Raw genomic sequence first — 24,791 nt, forward strand, 5'->3', positions numbered from 1 at the left:
CAGCTTGTGTGACGTAATTTTTATCGAAATAAAAATAAAGGATAACAACGGGGCAATTGTACTTACATTTTACTCAACTCGTCGTACTTTCTTTGCATGTTTTTCTGCAGTGTTAACAGCACCGGCATTTGTACTGTTGAATTTATTTTCGATCCCTGCCTTGTTAGTATCGCGTTAATCCATATCAGGTAAAAATGAATGTGCCTTGTATTTTCCAACTCTGAAGCTACAAACTTCAACACCCTCTCTACGTAGACATCAGGCAAGCTTGTTATAGTCAATTCAACTGAAATAAAAAATATCGCAGACTTATTATTCACCGATATTAACGTAATCTCGTTTAATCTCAGGATTCCATTCAACGTAATTGAACATCACGATTTAAATATGAATCAAAGTTACTTACTGTCCCGGTATGGAACATTCTCGATTACTTCTTGGATTAATAGCTTTTCGTTCAGCTTAAGGGCCATCATGAGCGCTGTAGTAAAATAAGGAATATAAAAATACCAGTTTGGTAATTAAGAATGAAGAAACGAAATCACTGTAGATTCTGTAAAAAATACAAACCTCTGGCATGTTCTCTTTTGAACAGGGTCTCTTTAACAGTCTGTGGCGTTATACCGAACTCCAGTTCAAACGGATCAAACACTAGCCCCATGTCCAAAGAATATATCAAGAGTCCCTCTGTGGTTGCCGCAGCCCACGATTGTCCTGGAAAATTATTTCTCAGGTTCAACGAATGCGAGTTTATTGTTTTTTATTGCTTAACTTCAATTTATTTTGTTCTACCTGTCGGAGAAAATTGAAGACTATAAACTCTAACTTCTGGCTTGATACTTCTGCTAGCCATATCACCCTTTCTAACTCCTGGTAAACGAAGAGATACCTTTCCGCCCTCATTCTCTTCCCGGTCTTCGACCAGCGCCACATTACCAAATTCGGTCATTTTCCGTCTGTTTATAAAATCCTGTGAAAGGTTTAATAGCCGTTCAATAATTATAGCTATCGTTTTTCAGTTGAGCCGATATTATCGACTTACATCGACCGCGTCGAAAGACCGATTCTGCGTTACTTCAAACTTCTTCAAGAGTACGGATTCTTGGATGTTGTAAATGCAAACGTTTTTCGACTGACCTCCAGCAAGTATGCACGAGCCATCAGCCATGTAGCAAAGACAGGTGAAGGCTCTGTAACAAAATACTAAATTAAATAAGCAGTAATCACTGGCATTCTAAATCTGAAAAATATCCATTTATTGCACTCACTTTCCCTGCAAACTCTTCTTAGCAGTCACCAAATCTGTATCTGATCTCCCACTGCCCAGGTCATTCTTTCCCTCAATGCTACTGGTCTGCATCGCCGTTTTGCAATCAAAAAATGAAATCTGCCCGTCTAGTGTAGCGACAGCGACTTCCTTGCCATCAGGTTTGTATACAACGCACAAACCGTCCGCTGTCAGTTGAATTGTTTCGTGAGCGGAGCCACTTTCAATGGCATTCCACAATTTCAACGTCTTGTCCCAGGAAACGGATGCTAGTGCCGAACTCGCTAGATTTGGATTGAAAGCGAGACTCGCCACCGGACCTTCATGACCAGCGAGAATCTGATGAAGGATGTTTACAGAATCAATACTAGGTTTTTAATAATTCTTATCGTTCTTTTTCAGCGCATAATTGCAAATCTTGAAACGGGAAAAAAACTCACTTCAAGCAGTCTCCCGAGTTTCATACTCCACAGAAATATTTCAAAGACATCTTGACCGCCTGCAGCAAGAAATTCGTCGCTCGCGTCTAAGGCGACGCAAGAAAATTGTACGGGGCGAGGAGAAACTAGAGTACGGAAGTTCCTGTACCTCGTCATGTCATAGGCTCTGACTGTGCCGTCAAGGGAAGCGGAGACGACGAACTTCCGATTGTGGCTAAAAAGGACATCGCTAATAGCCGAGGAATGTTCCTGGAACGTTATGGTACAGAATCCAGTCGCTGCGTTCCACAGTTTGACTTTTCCATCGTCTCCACCAGTCACTATGTACTGACCATCGGGACTGTAGGACAAACAACTCATGTTTGTGCTGTGACCCTGCTGCTTCATTGCATAAGTTTCACTCTGCCATTCCCAGACCAAGAGTTGACCAAGGCCAGAACAACCGAGTGCTATCCAGTCCCCGGTATTATTCAAGGCTATCGATGAAATGCACTGCTCTGAAATACTGTGAAGATTTTCCTTATAATTACATTGAAATATGATTGGCGTTTCTTTGTTTGTTTTTGACGCAGACAACTCACCTCAGGGAATGAATCATATTAACATCGGGCATTTCATGAATGAAAAAAGCTCCAGTACTGAAACCAGTAACAAGAATTTTCGTATCGCGATGGTAAGCAGCTGATGTAAGAACTGCATCTGAGTTTTGTTTTCGTACTTCATCGCCCAAATAGTGTCGGCCCAATTTTTTGTAGAATAATTTCTGAACTTTGCTCTCCTTATCTGTTGTATCCTTCTCATCCTCTGCATCGTCTGCGGCTATAAATCAATTACTTTACTGACTTAGTTTCACTGTATAAAAATAGCACAAAAATCAATACAAATTTAAAGGACTTATCGACTAATGTGAAACTAGTCCAGTTCCAAATTATAATTAATTTCTAGAATGTCGTTTCCATTGCAAGTACCTGATTGGTTTGATACATGTTTGTCCTTCTTCTTCTGTTTCTCTGTCTTTTCCAAAGCTTTATCAAAATCTATGTCATCTTCGCTTTCGCTCTCTTGAGGCTTCTGTTTTTTAGCAATAGGCTGCCAAGGTGTTAAAGCATCAGGATCGATGCTGCATTCCCAAACACACAGCTGACCATTTCTTCGAGAAATGTATAAATCAATCCGTATCATTATGTCAATTTCCGAAAGACAGATAAACATAAACAAAGGTTTTTAAAGCGTCAGATATCTTACCTGCTAATCGTGGAAAGATCATAAGAGTCTTTCTCAAAAAAACATCCGACTATAGAATCAGTGTGGCTCCCAAGGGAATAGGATTTGAAGTTTGCCCATTTTTCCAGACTGTACAATCGTGTCGAGTTGTCCTTAGAGCCCACGGCTAAGAGTTTCGAATCATATGACCAGTCGATGTAGGTAGTTTCGTCAAAAGCGCCATGGAAAACTCGTTCCATAACAAATGGATTGAATTCTCCCGTCAATAGACCCGGTGCTTTGAATACGAAAACTGAAAGAAAACCATAATTAGAAATTCTTGAATTTTTTTATTATGCGTAAAGACGACAGCCAGCAAAGAAATTTGTAATTTACTCACCATTATTTTCTTTACATGCAGCAAAATGCTTTCCGTCTGGTGAAAACTTGATACATCTAACTCGTCTTTTGAATCGATATTTGTGTATAACTCTCCGGCTAATCAGACTTATCAAACTTGCTTCTCCCTCTGTAACACAATAAGATCAGACATTAGGTAATATTTTGCTTTGAACAGATATGAAGTACATTGGGAAGATGACACAGGCAGTTTTGAATAACGGAAATCAGCCTGTTAACACTTTTGCCAATTACATATGAATATAGAAGTAATTTATTCAAATTGTCATTTTTAATGCTCGTAGATTTATAGTCTTGGTCAGCAATCATGTCGCGTTCCCTTGTCTCATGTAAACGATTTCTCATCATAAAGAGGCATCGAAGTTTGGTTCTTACCTTCATTTACTGCTATCAATATGGATCCATTAGGTGCGATATCGATCGACGTGTAATCGAACCTGCTCTCAACTGGCAGTGTGGACGATTTGTTGCTGGAAAAAAATAATTCTCAAGGAATGAAAACTACTTTATCATGCAGGTGCATGTTGACAGGAATGTAGTAAACAATGCGAAAGAAAACTCACTTCTTGAGATCAAAAATGGTGATTCGATTGCCAACCGGACTGATGACGGAGTACCCATCGGGTGAAAAGATTAAATTTCCTTTGCGGTAAACGGTTCCCAGCAAATTGCTGAACTGTAAGAATAAATTCAGAGAGGAAAGTTCACAGCGGTTTGTAGGTTACGAAGCGCAACGTTCGAGGTTGAACAATTATTCAGATGCTTTTTAATACGAAAGTCGGGGTGATTATATGAAATAAGCTGAAACGGTAAGCGCATGCAAACTCACCTTGTAAGCGAACTTCATTCCGATAATAAGAAAGATTGTAAATTACGCGAGGTTAGAATTTGAAACTTGGCCACATGCTTGAAGCGCGTCGTTGCGGCTGCGTTGGCTGCGTTGGATCGACAATCCGATTCGATTGCGTAGAAATATTCGATAAGCGAAAGAAAAGCAGACTCGAAAGGATGGCTGCGTTCACGTGATCGGTCATGTGTTTAAAATCGGGCGTCGGCTAATAGGAATAAATATCAATTCGTTAGTCAGATATCGACGCGAGTGAAACGAAAGGGTAAATTTATTCTTTGGCAATCGTCGAGGCGTTGATTTTTGATAATCCGAATAAACGCGGAACCGCGCAAAGGCGCCAAAGGACGAAATGCGAGTCACGAGACCCCGCGGCGTTGAGCGCTTCGATATCTATCGAAGCGCTCGAAGGGTTTTTAAAACGTTTTGCCCAGTCAGCGGACCTAGGCCAGCGACTGACGTCAGCTATAAAGGATAAGACGTGAATCCCCATTCGCTTTCCCCGAGGTTCACGGCAGTTGGGAGCCAATAGCATCGCGATAGACAATCCCGCACGGGCAAGCTAACAGCTCACCTCTCGCTCCTCTCGTCGTCACATGACCCTTTTCACTGTGTAGGCCATATTTGACAGTGTCCAGTACTAGTTTAGTGAAGTGAGTGTGTGAAGATTGTTCCTCTTCACTTAACCCCTGGTGTTTTTTGATATAACCTGTAAATACTCTAACAACTAAACTCGCCAAGATGAGTACTGTCGATATCGGAGAAACAAATCCCATCTACGGGCCATTCTTTGGAGTAATGGGCGCCGCCTCGGCGATCGTCTTTTCCGGTGAGTTAAAACGCTTCGGCTGTTTCCCAGGAGGCCTACGATACAACTATTTTAATAACCACGCGCAATGCAACTGCCCCCGGGGGCGTCGATTCTCATCGCTAGCCTCATTCGGCAATTCCTCCAACCTTTTGCCAAATTCGTCATTTAATCATAGCTGTAATAAATGGAAAATAACGTGCCCGGAGACGGATAACGAACCAAGTTTTTCACAATGATGTACAAGCGATCGATGACGTATCGCACGATGTTCGCGATGAAGTATGGATACAATTTTGGAACGCCATTTTCTCACACGATTGAGATTATATGTATACCCTGAACTCGTTTCGTAATGATACTATCGAAACACTTGTACTCCGCTCTCCGTCTCCTCTCTCCCGCTCTTTTGTTCGGATTGTAGTTAAAGGAAAAAAAAAAATATATATATATATATATATGATAAACTCGTCAAAACAGTTACCTATCCTTCCAAGAAATTATACCTCGACGCAACCTGGAACGCAGAGTAGAAAGAAGGAAAACCTTTGCAATCATCTCCTTTACCTTTTCCCGTCCGTTCTCGGGAGGGAAAAAAAGCCGAAACCAGAGGTTCGACGGGAGGATTTGTTGCGCGAAAAGCAGCCGCGTTCCGCCCGCCGTTCTTCGTCGTAGGCGTCAGGTCGACTCTATCTAGAAATCAATACGAATCTTACTCTCTCGTTCTCGTCCCTTGCGCCAGAATTCGCTCTTTCTCTCCTCTCTTCTCTCTTTCTCTCGTCGTCGTCAGTCAGGCGCGCGAGACGAGATGGTCGGTTTCGATCGCAAAATCCGCGAGCCGGCTGAACGACGACGCGACCTGGGATGAAAAGAAAGATCATCAGAGCAGGCCTCGAAAAAAAACGAGGAGTCTGGGAAGTTTTTGGTTCCTGGCCAAATTGGCCGAGCCCCGTTTCCCTAAATCACGTATATTTCTCCCGTAAACAGGGTGAAAAAGAAGAATCGAGATCGGCAAAGAGCGGAGAAGAAGGATCGAAAATGATCGCGGGACCGTGCCACGCCCCCCTGGCTCACGAGGCCGGGACTTACATGATTGTCATGTGACTCGAGCAACACGAGTCGGTCATGTGACCACCGCTCCCTCGGTGGCAAACCACTCGACGCATTGTGCGAGTCGGCTGAATCCTTTTTGCAATGGGAAATTCCTCGACAGCCTCCTCAAATCCGGCCAACTCAAGGATCGGCTTCAATTCTTTTCGAATATACGTCACCCCTTCGCGGGCTCTGCTCTTCTCTTCTCTTCTTTCCAGTCTTTCCACCCGAATTCCCGTCGAAAGATTATCGAGTTACCGTCGTCGAATTCCGCCTGCCCCGCCCCAGACTCACTCTGCATCATCCCGACGATCTATGAGGCTGAAGTTTAACGCGACGAAACATCAGGGAAAAAATCGTTACGGAGCAATTTTATAGAACAACTTTCAGGGAGTCGGTTTCTCGATGTGAGAGTATTTTTTCTTCGTCATAGTTTACTAAATTTCAGACATTCCTAAAGGTGCGAAGTAACGATTTTTCCTAAACACGCGTAACGTTACTACCTTCGTAATCGCGACGGTCTATCGGCTCTTTCTATGATATGCCTTAGCAGCGCCAGCATTAGCAGAATTACGTCCACGCGAATGTTTAAATTGATTGAAAATCGAATACTGCTCTCGGTATGAACAGTCGTTGAAATTTCACGCCACGTGACGATGTACGAGGGCAATTATCTGACGATTCTGCAAGAAAATTCTCGTCGCGCATCTATTTCTGTAAATCAGCTTTGTTACAGCGTGGTTCTATATCGTATTCCTGTTTCGTGTTGTTCTTTTTTTCCTCCATTGATAGCAAAGGGGCGTAACTTCGTTACGTAATTTCCATCAACGCGTTGTGTAGACGAAACGCTGAATTAGTCTCGCGCCAGCGATGAAGGTTACGGATATATGTGAACGTACTGGTAGTCCGCAACAGCCTCATCACTACAGCTGCTCACGTTGTACAATTCCACGAAATTGATCTCCATGGGCAAAACATGAGATGATCCTGCCGTCCGATTTCTGCCGGAACGTTTTTTTTTTTTTTTTTTATTTCGGAAGAGAGATGCTGCCGAAGTTCAACTTCGCAAATTCAAATTCAAATGTTGCCGCAACAAAAATTAAAAACGAATTTGCATGAAAGTGTTACCGCATCACGCTCCTACAATTTTCTATACACCGAAAGAGTGAATTAATACTTGATACTCGGTGTACTCGGTCTATTATATCTGTGCTATTCTTATCTCCAGTATTATTAGCGAAAGACTATCGACAATCACTTGAGTATGTTATTAGTCAGCTTTGAGCATGTTTAAAAAAAATTGCTCAAATTCAACTCTTTGAGACGGATACGATAAATACAATGAGGATAGGCCGTAGTTCTGAATATACGTAAAAGAAAAACGAGGCTGAAGTTAATAACGCTAATGAAACGAAACGTCAGGGGAAAAAATGATTATGGTGCAATTTCTGCACGACGTTCAAGGATTTGACTTTTCGAAATGTATGAGTATGTTTTGTTTGTAATAGTTTACTAAATTTCGGACAATCGTGAATTTGCAAAGTAACGATTCTTCCTAAACATGCGTCGTTACTGCAGCGTTACCAATTTCATCCTCATAAAGAAAAAAAGCAGACCGGCATCGCGGCAGGAAAAAAATTATACGCTTCATCACACGTTCGCTGTATAGAACAAATACGTATGTTCTTACCTACGTTCCGTCACGTATCCGAGAGCAATTCCTATGGTAATATAATTGTAAACGATGCAAAATGATGATGCGCGATGACTCGGCCGCCCACAGAATTTTATTGATTGCGAGTAAAGCGTTGGAACTCATTGCGCTTCTACCGTATCATATCTCGACGTGCAGATCCCGCTGCTTCGCTGCTGATACCAATTCAGTTGTGATCGCAGTTTCAGGGCGAATTTTCAGATACACAAATTCTGCAGTAAGAGATTCGAGTATACTTATAGTGAATTAGTCGGAATTTCAAAGCATGATGGCATGTTTCAATTTCTTAGATAAATTAAGTCTACTCACAGTGACGATGATTCGGTCAAACGATATCAAGTGTCGTGAATAATTAACAACAAGCCGAACAAACGAGAGAGAGAGAGAGAGAGAGAGAGAGAGAGAGAGAGAAGAAAGGAAAATAGAATGGTAAAGAAGACGAGAAGCGCGTATTTCACGTCGGCACGAACTCCGGCGTTGAAGAATGAAATTGGCGACATGTGCATCGGCAGCAATGTTGTTTGGGTAAAGAGATATATCTATACGCATTGTAAAACTGTTGGCACGTAATCAAGATCAACGTACCGCCGCCTCGTCCCGAGACGTTGTGTTGTTTTACGACCACGGTGTGCGCGGTGGCGCGGTTTTTCGTTTATTGCTAACAAAACAATTTAAATCGTACACTTTCAACAACCTGCGCTATTGTACACCAAAGACACCGCGAATGAAAATAAAGTCGTTGTCGATTCCTCGAGATACGATCCCTGATCCATCCTCGCGGACCATTTATAATCCCTCGTCGCAACCAACATTCAGTTTTACGATTGGTTCTCTGGTTTCCGTCACGTTCGCCTTCGAATAAATCTCTGAAATCTTATATACTTATGACTGTTGTTTTTCGCAGCCCTCGGAGCGGCCTATGGAACTGCAAAGTCCGGTACCGGTATCGCAGCCATGTCCGTCATGAGGCCTGAGCTGATCATGAAGTCCATCATTCCCGTCGTCATGGCGGGTATTATAGCCATTTATGGTCTGGTGGTGGCGATTCTTATCGCGGGGTCGGTCGACTCGCCGACGAACAATTACACCCTTTACAAGTGAGTATATCATTCGATCGATCAATCGCGATGACACACTTTTAATCCACGACTTTTACATTCGATAGCCTTACAGATTTTCACACATTTGTCTCACCGAGGTGCCGCCGTTGGGACAGAAATATTGCGCCAAAAAAAAAGTCGCGCGTTTGCAGTGATTTTTTTAATCACTTTTCCTTGCGGATATTATTAACCATGCATGTTTATTACCGAATCGCATCCAATTGTAAGATGCGCAGATTTCCTCACGTGTACGTAATTTTGTCAACTACTGAACCGATCTGCAACACCTCTTATTTTCGGCAATCACTACATTATTCATAATTATTATTATTAAGGTTTTCTCGTTTAATCAGCCGTTGCAGTCGCCGCGTTCGTCGATCTAGGGTGAGAGCATTTCGAGGTTTTAAAAGCTACGAGTCTGAGCACATGGCGGCGTGCCTGACCTGCACGATCGGATGTGTGTAATAAATTGAGCGAACGAAACGAGAAAAAAATTAAAATTAAAACAAAACCAACAAAACGGCTGATTCATTTCTCCGTGGCGCCCGCCTTTATTTCCACCGCGATAATTAATTGTTTCTAAAATAACCGCGCAGCGAGAAATTTTGACGCGTTCACAACGACACGCGAATTAATAACTAGCCCGTGATGAAACACGCTTCGAACACTGCAGTATTCGAAGATGTAAACCAATACATGAATTGCGTCCCATACATACGCGTATATTCCCAATTTTATACCTTGTACGGATCGCCTCAGCTGATCGAATCACGCAGGTCTCTTCGCCACGCTTCAGAATGCACTCCAACTCGGCATCTGACACACCCGAAAGCCGACCCGTACATACTTAACGTACCGACACTGTTTCACAGCTGAAACGATGAAACGATCCGCCTCGGTTCCGCTCTCGAATCGCTCTGACGCGGGACTGAATCGAAGGAATCGAATCCGTTTCGAACCTGCAGCCGACCGCTTCTCATCCGATCATTTCAGGCTCGCCTGATGACAAATCGAATCCCAAACCGGCACGATATCCGGATATTTTTCTTCCCCGCGACTTTCTGGGCTCAAATTTGACCGACAACGGGACATATAACCGACCTGCGACAATCTAACCGAACGTGCGTGCCTCAAGTTCTCTCTAGAGAAGATCCGATTCACGATTGCGCTGCGGTTCCACGGCTGCCAATTTTTGCCCCCTTTCTCTCTTTTTCTCTCCGGGATTTCCCGCCCTATTTTTGGCACCAAATTGCTGTCGCATCTCGACGTCATTCGCGACAATGAAATTATTTCTCTCGGGGTCTACGAGGAGGCACGTGCAGCCCTTATTGCAGTCGTAGTTTGAGCGTAAGTGTCATATCCTCGCGGTTATTCGTCGGGAATAAAATATGCTGACCCGGCTGCCTTGCAGCATCATCAGCGCCGAGCCGTTTGGTGTCGCGATTTTCAATCCGCGGTCTGCGACGCATCGACAGTCAAGCAGTGACGTGTCCTCGTCGTTCTCCTTCCGCGCCATTCAAACGAACAAAGACCTTCTCCCCCGTTCGGCAAATCAAATGCAAAGGCCATTCGTATTGCTTTCGCGTACAAGTACGTATTACGCTTAGGCATAAACTTTTACTCGCGATTCGAGAGCTGTGTTACAAGTGGGCGGACACTGAGCGACTGAAAATTCGTATCGTCGCGAGATCATTATTCAATGCGCATAATCGACACAGGGACAATTTTGCAATCTGTATAATTGCGTATAGATGTATGTGTAATAATCGCTTGCTGCAGATGTATTCAAGGCACGACGCAAGTTATGTCCGAATAATTTTGCTCTGACAACGGTTCTTTCTCTTTCAGATTTTTTTTTTTTTTTTTTCTTTTAATCATCACGTTGAAGTTAGTAACGTAATCGTAACGATCCAAGCTGCGAAGAAACCGTTACTTCGTGATTTTGGAATTGTTTTAAATTCGGTAAACCGTAATTAATCAAAATATACTCATGTTTCGAAACCTTCATTCCTTCAAAGTCATTGCAAAAATAAGAAAACGGTCGTTCTTTTTTACGTCCCAATGTTTCGTTACGATAACGTTACTAACTTCGATCTCGTTTTTTTTTTCTCTTCCCCATTTTTTCGTTTATCGTCAGCTCACCGATTTATCGATTCTTTTCACGATACCAAGGTTACAGATCTCGAGGCCAACGACGCGTCGCGTCGCGTCTTCCCGCCTACGATTTCGCGACGAAATTAACCCTTACACCGATATTATCAAAAATAGATCACATCCACGTCTCTGCAAAATCGTTTTAAGATGCCGGCACTATTTATAGCTCATGTCTGTTCATGATGAATATTCTCGTCCTATGTGTTCAGCTATTTCGCACGGAGTACAGTTTCTGCAGTGCTATCAAACTACGACGCCTGCAATTTATACCATTTTTTTTCTTGTTTTATTTACTACCTTGAAATCGGGTCATTCGTTATTTTCTCTTTTTTTTTTATGTACGTCTGAAATTGAGTTGTTTCCACAGACAACTTACACTCCCAGAGAATTAATATTGAAAGTGGCTGTTTTTTTTTTTTTTTTTCTTCCCTCCCCGCGTGTATTTGTGCGAAGGCCCGCAGCGCTACTCGCTTTCGGTTCTTGAATCGTACCGGACGGCCTGAAGCTGTAGACTGCTGCACGCGAAGTACGAATGAACCACTTGGCAAACGCCGAAGGGGAAGAATTTTCACCAACGGTACACCGATCACCGTTGTCTAGAGTATTCGCGGTGCACGCTGGCTAGAGTCTAGACTCTGAAAGTCTAAACTATAGTTAGATCGGCTGGTCCGGACGCAACACACCGGACGGATATAGACCCGGTTCACAGTTTCGACATTTTTACTACGTACATACCTACTCGCGTGTCCGTCACGGGATATGCAGCCGCATTGCTCCCTCGTTGCGATGCGTCGTTTGGATAAAATTGTATAAACTGGGTAAATCCATAACGCAGATTAGAAAGGCGTATGAATCAACAAAATTGTCGAGGGTAAATTACGAAAATAATTGAATCGGGAACTGGAAAAATTCTCATCTTAATTACGCGTGCGCGATTTTTTTTTTTTCAACAGTTTGCGAGAAACTTACAGACACACACACCTCACCGCATTCAATATTCGTATTCTCTCGTTATCGATGACGTGAGAAATTTACGAAAAAATGCGATCCAAAGGATGGTGTGTAACAGTTGTAGTGACGTTGGCTTTATGTTTTCAGGGGATTCCTTCACCTCGGAGCTGGTCTCGCGGTAGGATTTTCGGGTCTGGCCGCAGGTTTCGCAATCGGCATAGTGGGTGACGCAGGTGTGAGAGGTACCGCTCAACAACCGCGTCTTTTCGTCGGTATGATCTTGATCCTTATTTTCGCCGAAGTATTGGGTCTCTACGGTTTGATCGTCGCCATCTTCCTCTACACCAAGGTGTGAAGCGGTAATAATACCGGGACTGATTCACGCGGGAATATTCATCTCCCCCCTAGATATAAAATTACATATAAATACCATCAACAAGAACGAGAAGAACAACAACAACAACAACTACAACAACTACAACAACGAGAATAAAAAAAATATACATATATATGTATGTGTATATATATATATATGTATATGTATATATACATATGTAACAGACGCAGACAAGCGAGCAACACTTCTCTTCACTTCGCATAGTAATCACACTAATAACGACATCTCTGTTATCCGCATAAATTGGAAAACAAAAATTTCATTCATTAATCAATAAATTCGCGAAAATTCGATCGCGCGATGCAAGGGTAGTAGATCGTCTTCTCTCTTTCTCTCTCTTATTCCTATCACCGCATCATGTGCCTACCCATATGTACAATCCTTGCATGAAGTAGCTAACGATCTTAAGGGAAAGCGATAAATGAAAACCTGAATTACTCTGGTTTTTTTTTTTTTTTTTTTCTTTGACGCTTTGATATGTGGAAAGAATGAGGGGATGGAGAAGAGTAGGGAGATAATATAAGAAGATGAAACAGAAATGATCAAATAAATGAAGAACACTCGTCGCACACCTGCAAAGTCAGTTTTCTGTATAATATAAATAAATATACACACACAAACATATATATATATACATATATATGTATATGTTGTATATGTATTGATACCCAGGGGGAGGAATATTTCCGACAAGGAAAAAGAAAAACCGGCGACAAAAACTGTCTGTAATAAATAATATACGGTTGTCGTCGCGTCATATCATGTAAATCGTTATCATCCGTCATTTTCGTCATCGTTACAAATCGTCACCTTCGTCGCCGATGTGTCACCGCTACAAGAGGAAGGAAAAGAAAAAAGAGGAAGAAAAATTGTTTGGACAAAGATCGATAAATAATATTCAAACAAACGAACAGCAAATTATATTAGCCATTACGATACTACTATGGGTACAGTAACATAGGGCTGCTACTGCCATATGCTAAAATAATAATATACAACGTAGTATAACCGCACTGTCGTCGTCGTATACCTATATACGAAAGATCAGAGATAAACGTGTTGAAATTAAATCAAGAAATAAAAAATGAAATTCGATCAAACTTACGAACGATATGCGAATTTTCTCTTCAGTTCTGTCCGCGACGAAACGGCCTACTTTTTTTCCTTTTTTTTTCTCTCTTTTTAATACATTCAGCCAATTTCGTCCCTCAGTAATACCAGCTGACATTTTGATGCACTTTGTTAGATTTTATTTTTATTTTTCTCTTTTCATCATCTCAATCCTCCCACCCCAGCTGCAACACATATGTATAGGTAAATTGTCGATATCACGCAGAGGGATATTAAAATCTGTGCACGTTTAATGAAATCGCGAGACGCGAATACGCAGGAACACACAAAAGATAATACATTATGTGTGTATGATAGTGCATGTATAGAATATTATAATTAACGTCGGCAGCGTATATAATCCACGTTTAATCGGTGTGTACAACTGGCGGTGAAGGGGCGAAGGGAAAGGGTTCGGAGGAGGGATTAAAAAGGTAATGGAAGACGTTGAGAAGGGAGAAAGAAGTCGCTTGTTATTCCAAAGGAAAGCCCGAAAGTTCCTCTTGCGCGCACCTTTCTCTATATTATTTATCATTTGTATAGCTGAAAAGAAACACACGTACATATAATATGCGAGATATCATTTTAGCGAGTACACGTATAATTATACATACATACATACACGTGCATAAATTACATAACATAAGGTACACGCATACACATATGGTACACATAGTATCTATAGAACTATATATTATAGTTTGAAAAGAAAAAAAGAAGACATCAGCTAGTTAAAATTAATAACTTCATTGGTTTTTAAATCGTTGTGTGTTGTATATGAAGAGGGCGGAAAAAGAAAGAGAATAGGAATAAAAAAGAAAATGATTGTATTAATACGATATACATATGTATAATTATGACTATATACACATATATTAAGCACAATTATTATATTTCTCAGAAGGGCAAACGAAACGTCAGCATCGAGTTCGTCTTTGTTATAATTTTTCGTTTTCTTTTTTTTTTCCTTTCTTTTTCATCTCGCTTTAAGGTATAGAACCAAACGGTATACGAATCGTTTTTAGCCAAAATCCGCTCTACAGTAGAGAGAGAAAGAGGAGAAATAAAATAAAAAATGACTCATTCGTTGCTCTGTTTTCCTTTATCTTTCTTGCTCGCGGAAAAAAAATGTCAATGTCAAGTCTTTGCTGGATTCGACTTCTGCATAAATTTACAATCTTATACCGAAAAAAAAAAGAAAATACATATATATATATTTAAATGGAAAAAGCATTGGAAAAAAATAAGATCCAGAAAAAAAAAACATCAAGTACGCGATAGTATTACACCGAGATGACGTCGATACGTGCATATTTATAGATATCGGTCTGTAGTAACATCTGCAGTTTAAGTTGTTCGTTCGTGGGGCAGGAGGTGGAATTGCATTAGGGGTGGAGAAAAATATTTATCGCCTTAGGCCAGCGACAATTTTTTTCCCTTCATCATATTAATTACATCCCCCCCCCCCCCCCCCAATGTTTCTTTCCAATGAAACATGGAATATTACTGAAATTACTGAAATCAAGAAAAAAAAACGAACATGACATTGACCAGCTGATGCTATCTATATGTATGTACAATATATGGTACCAAACGAAATGTAGAACGGAGCACGTAATAAAATAGTTGAACAAAAAAAGAAAGAAAGGAAAAGGATTACGACGAAGATGAGGAAGGTGAAAAAGAAGAAGAAGAAGAAGAAGAAGAAGAAGGAGAAGGAGAAGGAGAAGAAGTAGTAGAAGAAAACTAAGTAAAATAAATAATACAATTTGTACATTCCATGATATAAGTTTTGTTTCGAAACGACAAAGAAAAAAAACACACACACACATAACGCGTGCATTATACGCAATCACGCGTTCGATCGCGTCGTTTTGCATTTTATTTAATTTGTTTAAATCCTATCGCGAGGGAGCCCCCCGTTTTTAGCGTGTCACTGACGGTTGTCCTGTGAAAATTCAACAAACTTCACTGAGAATAAAAAATGGGACACCGTCAACTTGCTGCGGGGTGCGCGTCAGGGTTTGGAGGAAAAAATTCCGCCATCGCATTGCGTACAAAGTCCTCGGGGTTAATTAATGAAGGAGAGGGACGAGGGTCTAATTGACACAACGATCTTTTATCGATAACAATAACCGATAATCGCTCAAGAGCTTATGTTATGTTGTATTGAAATCGCCGAAAGATCCGCCGTGTCGATCGTTTGGGAGCTGACGATCGATATCGGCTAGATTTATTAGGCGTTATTATGACGTAGCTTGATTTTATTAAAAACGAACTCCCTATCTATCTCCGGATGATATTTGTTGAATATGTAAATCGCGTGTAATAATTTTAATCAAATTATTCTACGGTCTGCTCGAGGGCTGGGCAGTTTGTTATTCGTGATTACACCCGCAACAAGGGCGGAAAAATATGATCGATCGACGCGATCGAACGTATACGAGAATTGATTAATTAGCTATTTTACTGTCCACAGTATTTCGCATTAACAAGTCTAGAAGTAGCTGTTTTTTGTGAATTGATACATATAAATTATTACCTTTTTGCATTTTTTTTTTTTTTTTTTTTTTCTCTGCCCATAGGGTTTGTTTTTCACCCATAATTGACATACATTCGACGTGAAATGATTGCAGGTGTCAAAATTTTCGGGAAAAATGAAACTATGAGTAAACGTGTAAGACCGTTGTTGCTTTTATTGCCTGAAAAATAATCACACAAATACGCCCTGCGATATTGTCTGGCGCAAAACCACCACCCCGACTCCTAAAATTAGGATATATCGTACCAAACGAAAATCGAAAACTGTGTAAATCCACCGATGAATCCGTTCGCTCGCTCACTCACCCTTAAAAAAAAAAAAAAAAAAAAAAAAAAAAAAAAAAAAAAAAAAAATCAATATGTGAAGCAACCTCCTCGCGAAATCAACGATTCTTGTCGACTATCTTTAGGTGTCCCGAAAATCTGTATAGAAATAACGTTAGAACTAAAAATGTAATTATAGATATAATGAAAGCTTGCCTGTTGTTATATTCTATAATGGCTCACAGGCCGAATTAGGGGGATACTTGACTGTGTATTGTTCACTGCGGGGAAAAGAGAGCAGGGCTGTATTCGAATTCGAACGAATGGAATGAAATGACAACAGTTTTGAAGCGGAAGAGTGAGAGTGAGAGAAAGGGTGAGAGAGAACGGGCGCGCGGGGAATAGTTAAATTACTGTGTCGTAACGAGCACTGGCAGAGGCAATTATAAAGAGGTACAGAGCATGTATGCAATGGAGATTTTCGAAGTTGCAAAGAAAATGAAATAAACAAAAAAAAAAAAAGAAAAAAAAGAAAATTAATAAGCGAACAACAACAAGAACACACGAATACGAAGTAATATTACAGAAAAACAACAATTTTATTGTACCATGAAACAGCCCTTCGCCGCCCCCGCATGCAGGGAAATTCTTCCAGTGTTATTTACTAGTACCGGAAATTCATAATTGTTGAGTGCTGAAAAGTGATGATTGATCAATGATAATATTTATGTTAAAACTTGTCCTCGATGTTACAGAAAACCGTGTTTAATAAAAATTTAATTTGAACAAAGTTTCGACGTCCGTGTCCTTTATTATTATTGTTGTTATCATTATTATTACTACTTTGTGTTTTACGATCGTCGCCCACGTCTTGTTCCTTCAAAATTCCAAAACCCTCCCAATTCCTCGACGTTGATATAAATAATTATTACACCGTATTTAATTTCAGTCATCTGATATATTTATGTATATATATATGTGTTATATGCTTTTCGAACAAGTAAGTTATTGAATAATTGAAAGAGTAATAAAATATCTGCGGCGTGCAATAAATCGAACCGACGGGATAACTTTTACTCGTTAATACGGATCGCTTAATCTTCAGCTTGTTACGTAAAGAATCGCGTTGCCTTGGTTTTCCCACTGCTAGCCTTGAAACGAATTACAGGTAGTCCGAGTCTAAGTAGCGTTCCATAAACGTCGCAAGGCTGTGACTGTGTAACGATTCCGTTTACACTTGCAATCGTCGCACGTTTTTGGCGAATCAAAATTACGTTTAACGTGCGATAAAAAATAGGTACAACGATCATTCGTCCGTTTCGAACGAGTGCGGTGTAACGTGCAAACTATATACTTTGAAATGATAGAATTTCGCATATTGTGGGGTAAAAATTGAGGAAGAAGAGGAATGAAAGACAATTACGTTGTATGCGATGCCTGACGATCACGGCAATAATGACCACCCGTGTCCTTCGATTAAATGAGAAACCATGAAACGCGACAGAAATCTGTACTTTGTACGTACCGGGAGTTACTCGTCGTATTATCGCATAGCCGTTGGTTCACTCACGCAAAATGACGTGCAACATTTACGAGGAAGCAACCACGGAAGAAGTTACCTGGAAACAACATTTCCGAGTGATCGATAGCTTTCGCATTGGTCTGGATAAGTAGCAGAGAGATTTTGTCCATAAAGAAAAAAAAAAAAAATTAGGAAATATAGCTCTGGGTAATCCGGAACCAATTCGCCGAAATTGCGATTCTACCGCGTTACAACGCGGTGCAAACGGTGCAAACAAGAAAACGCCAACGGGGAACCTGGGCTTTATTGATTGTTCGCGTCCCGGGTCGTAATAAATATCATTCGACAATTTTGACATGGCCGTTGCACCGCGAGGTGGTACAAAATTTCGAGCCAATGATTGTCGAAGGCCGGGTTTTTGCACTCTCTGCATATTTCTTCGGTTATTTTGATCGCGTAACGCTTGGTACGAATCACAGAGATCGCGAGGCACAGATAAGAGGCACTTTTCTTCGCGTACCCACATCACGGACAATCGCGTGCCACCGCTTTGCGATGAAAGGTCATACTAGGTAATGATGACGACGATGGTCGGTTGTCAAAATTCTTTCGCCATGCCTCATCCTCGGCTCTTGGCCTACATTTCGTCAGACGTGTAATAGCGAACAAGTTTCGTTGCGTATTCGCACACGGACCTGCGTATATACGCCTGCATGTGATTAACGGAAAATTGGAATTTAACAATTCTCATACGTTATAGCGCAGATCGTATGGTAGGACACTGATTGTACACCGATTTTAGTTCGGCGTGCAGACTCGTTTACAGATCTAAGTCTGGCTCGTACATCCACGAATTACCACAAAATTCTCCGTTAATTACGGCCCAAGTCCTGCTCTATTCTTTTGTACGCAAATATCTTCTGCCTGTGAATCTGAAGAATTTGCATAAAAGAAAAGGAACTATTCATGCGGAACGTGTAAATTAAACGAACATGCGAAACTTGTACACATCATTACATAAATGCAATTTCTCAACACTGGGCAAAATTCAAAGTTTTGCTCAGAAGAAAAAAGAAGGAGAAATGTACACCTGCACAGCTATATAAGCAGACATTGTTATATATGCGTCGTTTTCGGCAGGTACAATTGCAGGTGAATTATACACAGTGCTAAACCGTTTAGCTGTCGTTATTATCATTGTACACAGTCAATAACAGATCAACCTTTGAATCGTTCGTGTATAATGTTGTACGTAACGTATTATAAGTGGTTATGTATTAGTCGGTAGTTCTTAAAATTTGGCCAGTCGTTTCACGAAGGATAAAAAGTGAATTATTTCCATACGCAAATTGTTCTTACTGAATGTGCAGTTTTACTTTGTAGTCTGGTTCTCACGTTATAGAAAATGAGGAAAGCTACAGTTGTATCTTGAGATATCACTGAAACTTTTCAGCGTTCAGCGGAATCGCACGATTCCTCTAAAACGACGCGGACACAACACCGTTCGAAAGTTGCTGAAAAATTGTGTACGAATAAAAGGAGTTTAAATATAATTGTGCCGTTTCAACGATACACGCGGGACGTGATGCGGGGTATCAGAACGGTATATGGTTACTCTCTGTAACAGTGTTCCGGCTGACTTGGTTCACTTAGTACAAAAGAGCCTTGATGTTAATTCTGTCCCGATTTCGGTCGGCCCGTCGCAGACTGATGGTTCTAATTTGTCCAAAGACCTTTCATGCCGTGTGGTTTTCAACGGTGGAAAGTGACGAAAAAAATTTCATTGCACTTCGATCAGCGTTATTCAACTCTAACGATGATACAGCACTTGAATTAATTTCCGCATCGCTTCTCGACCCTCGTGATTTAAAAGATCTTAAATCCAGTTTTTTTTCACAAATTCATACTTTTGGCTTTTGCAATTTGTTCTTAAGAAATACACCTTTTTCCGTCAGTATTTCGTTATTTAATTGTAGTTGGGGCATGGTTCGTAAGCTCAGGGAAAGCCTAGAAAACTCAGGGAATTTCTTACAGCAGGAAAAAGTCCTGGAATTCCGAAAATAGGTCTGAAATTTCGAGTGTGTGGAAAAAATAAACTCGGTTCTTATACAAAGTGATATCGGACTTGAGAAAAAAAAAATTGCACTTAAAATTTACCGTCGCACCGCTTAATACATTCTACGTGTATTATTCATTCTTAATATGCAACCTTCGTTCGTTTTTTACTTACAGAAAATCGCAGGCTGTTGTTGGTAAATTGATGGTCAGACAGTAAGATAGTTACTAGGTAATATTGACGGTATTAATAAGTTAATGTGTAAAAAAATTGTCATTAATCAGCGATATATTACTTGAAAGGTTGCCGGAAAAAATCTTACTTTCTGTAGTAAAAGTTGGGGAATTCCAGATTTCAAAAAACTTACGAACCCTGTAGGGCCTTTCGGTTATTAGGCCAGAACTGGCAGTATATTTACGAAGCAAATTCGTGATTACCCGGGACAATTTTAAATTAGGGCATGTTCTCATGGACCTTCGATCCTCAGGTGCAAGCTTATAGGCTTCGCGGGGTTCGGCCAACGCCGAGCTTTCCGCACGTCAATCAATACGAGAGCTACCCGCAACTCTTTACCCGAGCCACGAAATATTCCAGACGCCGGTACAGGGATGAGAGAAAAACGTTAGTCAGGTACTTTCTTAGTTAGGAATAGTTTGGCAACGATCTGAATACGCATTCTTTGATATTTTATCCGAATCAAAGCGGCACGGATAAAATTGTAAAACGACTGCCAATGAGGTGGATGTAGGCGTAACAATAAAAGGCACGAAAAAATCTGTTGCAACTTGCAATCTGTACAGCAGGTGCCATGCATGATCGAGGAATCAAGTGAGAATGATACGCGAGGCTCTCGTGGATCGGTGACGCAATTGCAGGCAAGCAGCGGCTTGGCTGGGAAGGTGTGAAGGCATTTATGATTTTTACGAACCGGCGATTTATGGTAAAAAATGGAAACTGACGCGTAGGTATAATCATAATCATAATAAGATGGGGATTCGAACGGATATTGGAGACTATCGAATGAAATTCAGCGTGAATGAATCGGGTATCAATGACCGCTGTGCTGGAATTTCAGCGTCTATCGGTTAAATTATAGCTGCCTGTAGATGCATACGTGTATCTATGACGAGTTCGAGAGGAAGAAATGACGTGTAACAGAGAGAGAGGAAAATTATGATCGGACTAGATTTATACTCGTAAGGAAAAGCTCGTTCCTGCGGGCGAAACGAGAAAGTCGATACAGCCTCCTCTAAACGGGTCATGTCATAGATTACGCGGTGGTGCAAAAAAAGAGGAATTTTTTTTCTTCTATTTTGCTGCCGTGTAAGCAGGCCTGCCAAAATTACTCGAATCACTGCGAATTTAAGGAATTATGGCACGCCCTTGGATTATATTAGTCAGTGAACGAATTTAGCTCGTGCACGTCGAAGCGAGAGTAGAAAATTAAACGTGTGTTAGTTTTCCAACGATACTTCGCCGATGACTCTCGCCAATCGGCATAAATGTAGGTAGGATAAAACCATGAAAAATTAACGCTTTTGGGGATGGTGCCAGATTCTGGCTCCCGGCCCATTCAAGACTACTCGCTACTTCCCCGCTGGATCAATACTGACTCTTCACGGGCAGACTTACGATTAGCGGTTGTATACCCGAGACTTCGTGTGCCAAGAAAATGCAATGGGTGTAAGGTATAATACGTGTGACGCTTCTACGTATTAGTCGGTATCCATTATATGTATAGAAATGGGTGATCCGTGTCATTTTCCCACGAACTCGAGGAAAACGAAAATCTGAGGAGAAACGTATAGTATGCACGTATACTTGTTTAGTGAGGCGTTTTTTACTACATTATTGTAGTTCAAGGTACGATCATAATCATTTTTCAAAGGCATGTTTCGGATGCGGCGTAAAGAGGGTCGAACGATTAACGAATAATTCTTTGCCGCATAGATTACGTTAAAGCCTAAATTTTTCAGCTAGAAGAAAATTTGTCCCGACCCCTTATCGCTTCCACCGAACACTGGTATGCATGCGCCTGGTTATCACTGCGTGTGATCGTGTAAATAGGCTATACACTGCCAGCACTTATCTCGTCATTTTAACGCTGACTAAATAAAAAACAAACTACCGACGTCACGTAGATACGCTACGTTACGCGTACGTTGAGTTGCATTGTTGTTCGAGTGTGTGGAATTGAAAATTATTAAATTCAGTCACCTGATTATATTTGACGAAAAACCTGAAGACGTACGTCAATTATTTATGCCAGCTTATTTAGACGCGTAGACAAGTTTAGCACACCGGGGATAATTTATCATACTTGTTACGCGAAAATGGGAGATTTTTAAATTACAGTTCGGAATCTTGCCGTGCCTCACCCTGAGTATGTATACCTATCCAGTCTGGAGAGTTGCAAAGTTCTTTCGAAATTCTAAAACAGTACGATAGCGTCAAATTGTTGCCGCGATAAATAATGCGGATGAATTTATCGCATCAATTTGAGCCAAGGTTAGATCAGAACTCAGATATCTTTGTGATCCGACGTAACAATCGTTCGCCGATCTTCGAATGCACGTAATGTCTGTGAGGTATTTATTTCACCGTTGAACGCTTATTGAAAATTCATTGTTTCCGCGTTCATCGGCGGCAAGGAAATCATCGCGCGAGCCTCGACTTCTGCTAATATCAAAGAATCAAACTTGAACCGATGTTACGTAACATCAAGGGAATGAAATTATACGTGTATATGTAGATATTTGTTCAACAAGTTCTAGAATATTTCTTCAAACAGATCAATCGACGTACCAAATCACAGTGAACACTGATTATAAAATGGCGTGTAACGCCCGCAAATCGTGACGTTAACGTCGTCACTGTCGGAGAATTTTTAACATTTATTTATCCGGCCCGCAGCTGGTTACTTTGGCTTATACGCCCCTGGTTTCCTGTACGCAGACACGCGTGTTATACCTGGAGGCAGAAATATCACGGATATCGTAAACAAAACCGATGTTTATTGTTACAAATTCACTATCATGTCCAGTTTTTGACGCGCTGTGAATCTACAAACAGGCGGTAGTCGTAAAATGAAAAATTTATGCCTCTTCATAAACCTGTCGGGGTTCTTTTCCCCTATCTCCTTCCTTTCATAAATTCTGGCTGAGAACAAATTATTTATAATTATAATATTCATCCGCACGCTTGCGAACAAATATAAAAGGATCGTACAAACGATACAAAATTGTTGAAAATCTTTCCATTTCAAGTATTTGAAATTCTAAAAATTGATATCAAGAAAACTTCTCTGTTTGTAATTATTCAATCTACTTCAACTACCTTGAAACGTTTATAATCAATCAATAAAAACTTGAATGACAGAATCATAACTTTTACCCAGTCATCAAATAATTTACTTGGCATATTTTCTGCACACAGGACACAGACTCGACTTACTTAACACTTTAATAAATAATGTAAATTACATTAGGCGGACGCCCAAATAAAGTTAACCCATACGTTGCGCACACCTTGAACAAATACTGGGATACTCTTTAACTACCATATTTCAAGGTAAATTAGTTATTTTTTGGCAAATCAAGTTTTGTATACGAAAAAGAAAAAATTTTTACGAACCAAAATACCGAAAAATCGATCATTCTGTTCAAAAATCACAACTCACTGGATTTTCAAGATTTCGACCTATTTAAGGGAAAAAAAAAAAAAAAAAAAAAAAACGGAGACACTGCACAATGAAGAAAAGATACTTGTTCGAGTGAGTGGAGTTGAATTTTTGGAAACCGAATGAATTAAAGATTTATACGATATTCCATGATTTATCTTGCATCAAATCAGATTATGACCTGCGTTATAGAACGGTGAACATGTCACGGGGTCATTTTGACCCCGGCATGCACCGTAAGGATTAAGCTTTCAAGATTTATTCAAGATTTTGGTGTTTTTGAACGCTTGTTAAACCACGAGCGAAACGACTTGATATCGTGCTATACAGACTTGAGTGAAAAATAAGTCTGAGATAAAAATTGGGGTTTATTATTATTTATATCTTACGAATGTTAATGCGTAAAAATACTAATACTATGGCCAATCGAAATGGGACTGAACAGTTCAAATTATGGCGTTGAATAATTATTAATAATGACTCTACAGCTATAGCAGATATTACCAGACAATGGCAAAAACGTATGTAATTAATGATAAGCAACAATGATACCATATGAGCAATGGTACAAACGTGAAAAAGAATCATGACCCTAAGAACAATTTTATTTGTATTACCTATTCAGAAATAAAAGATCATCGTAAATATTCCATGATTAATATTATATTACACTATCGCGTTTGCATGTAACTTGGTTCGTGTATCCATCATAAGTATTAACATCTACTTCTATTACGATATTTTGCTTCGGTTATTTCTTCTGTTTTTCGTAACTTATGATGAGTTCTACCATGAAAAATAATACTGGCGATATTAAACGATCGTCGGGTGCTGCGAGGGGTTAAGGATGACTATAAAGAATATCTGTGATAATGAATTTATGTCATAGGTAGGTATGTATGTATGAATGTATGTATGTATGTATAACAATTGTTGGGTGAAAAAATAAATTAACAAAACTTGAGTTTACAATATATTATTTCTTGCGCTATTCTTCTGTTGTGTTAGCTGGGACGAAAACTAAACTCGCTTTTTTTTTCTTATTCACATTATATCACGTATATATGTGACACGTATTTGCATGTGAATAATGTTTTATGTATAATAGACGTGTGAACGACAATCTTGAAGTCATAGAGAGACAAACGTAGGGCTGTAATTTTACACGGATTTTACAACAAATATCGCAATAATATTACTCTTAATAGAAGTGAATATTATAATCG

The 24,791-nt window shown here is 40.3% G+C and overlaps 2 protein-coding genes across 4 annotated transcripts in view; one reads left to right on the forward strand and one right to left on the reverse strand.

Annotated features, from left to right (window-relative positions):
- The window catches only part of LOC124307044 (periodic tryptophan protein 2 homolog), an 8,098-nt gene extending 3,792 nt beyond the window's left edge, over positions 1 to 4,306 (reverse strand). For both annotated transcript variants that reach the window (XM_046768346.1, XM_046768345.1), the window contains exons 1-14: positions 4,160 to 4,306; positions 3,894 to 4,006; positions 3,706 to 3,800; positions 3,311 to 3,439; positions 2,953 to 3,223; positions 2,676 to 2,857; positions 2,289 to 2,526; positions 1,708 to 2,212; positions 1,269 to 1,606; positions 1,043 to 1,190; positions 793 to 970; positions 571 to 714; positions 407 to 481; positions 67 to 286 (exon numbers count right to left, since the gene is read on the reverse strand). In XM_046768346.1, the coding sequence (XP_046624302.1) occupies positions 67 to 286; positions 407 to 481; positions 571 to 714; positions 793 to 970; positions 1,043 to 1,190; positions 1,269 to 1,606; positions 1,708 to 2,212; positions 2,289 to 2,526; positions 2,676 to 2,857; positions 2,953 to 3,223; positions 3,311 to 3,439; positions 3,706 to 3,800; positions 3,894 to 4,006; positions 4,160 to 4,177 (2,654 nt within the window). In that variant the 5' untranslated portion in view covers positions 4,178 to 4,306. The remainder of the gene's footprint in view (positions 1 to 66; positions 287 to 406; positions 482 to 570; positions 715 to 792; positions 971 to 1,042; positions 1,191 to 1,268; positions 1,607 to 1,707; positions 2,213 to 2,288; positions 2,527 to 2,675; positions 2,858 to 2,952; positions 3,224 to 3,310; positions 3,440 to 3,705; positions 3,801 to 3,893; positions 4,007 to 4,159) is intronic.
- A 362-nt stretch (positions 4,307 to 4,668) lies between these two features.
- On the forward strand, positions 4,669 to 16,816 carry LOC124307049 (V-type proton ATPase 16 kDa proteolipid subunit). Of its 2 annotated transcripts, XR_006908738.1 has the most exons (4): positions 4,669 to 5,006; positions 8,696 to 8,888; positions 12,144 to 15,179; positions 15,222 to 16,816. XR_006908738.1 is itself a non-coding variant. In XM_046768360.1 (3 exons), the coding sequence occupies exons 1-3, from the start codon at positions 4,919 to 4,921 to the stop codon at positions 12,349 to 12,351; spliced, it is 489 nt and encodes a 162-aa protein (XP_046624316.1). In that variant the 5' UTR covers positions 4,669 to 4,918; the 3' UTR covers positions 12,352 to 16,816. The 2 variants fall into 2 exon arrangements, 1 of the variants encoding a protein (XP_046624316.1); XM_046768360.1 differs by having other exon boundaries at positions 12,144 to 16,816.
- Positions 16,817 to 24,791: the final 7,975 nt, after the last annotated feature.

The sequence above is a fragment of the Neodiprion virginianus genome, chromosome 6, assembly GCF_021901495.1.
Source record: "Neodiprion virginianus isolate iyNeoVirg1 chromosome 6, iyNeoVirg1.1, whole genome shotgun sequence".
NCBI classification, from domain to species: Eukaryota; Metazoa; Arthropoda; class Insecta; order Hymenoptera; family Diprionidae; genus Neodiprion; species Neodiprion virginianus.

Coding starts and splice junctions, on each gene's coding strand:
- LOC124307049 (XM_046768360.1), top strand. CDS start 4,919: ATGAGTACTGTCGATATCGGAGAAACAAATCCCATCTACGGGCCATTC. Junction 5,007..8,695: donor CTCGGCGATCGTCTTTTCCG/GTGAGTTAAAAC, acceptor TGTTTTTCGCAG/CCCTCGGAGCGGCCTATGGA. Junction 8,889..12,143: donor AACAATTACACCCTTTACAA/GTGAGTATATCA, acceptor TTATGTTTTCAG/GGGATTCCTTCACCTCGGAG.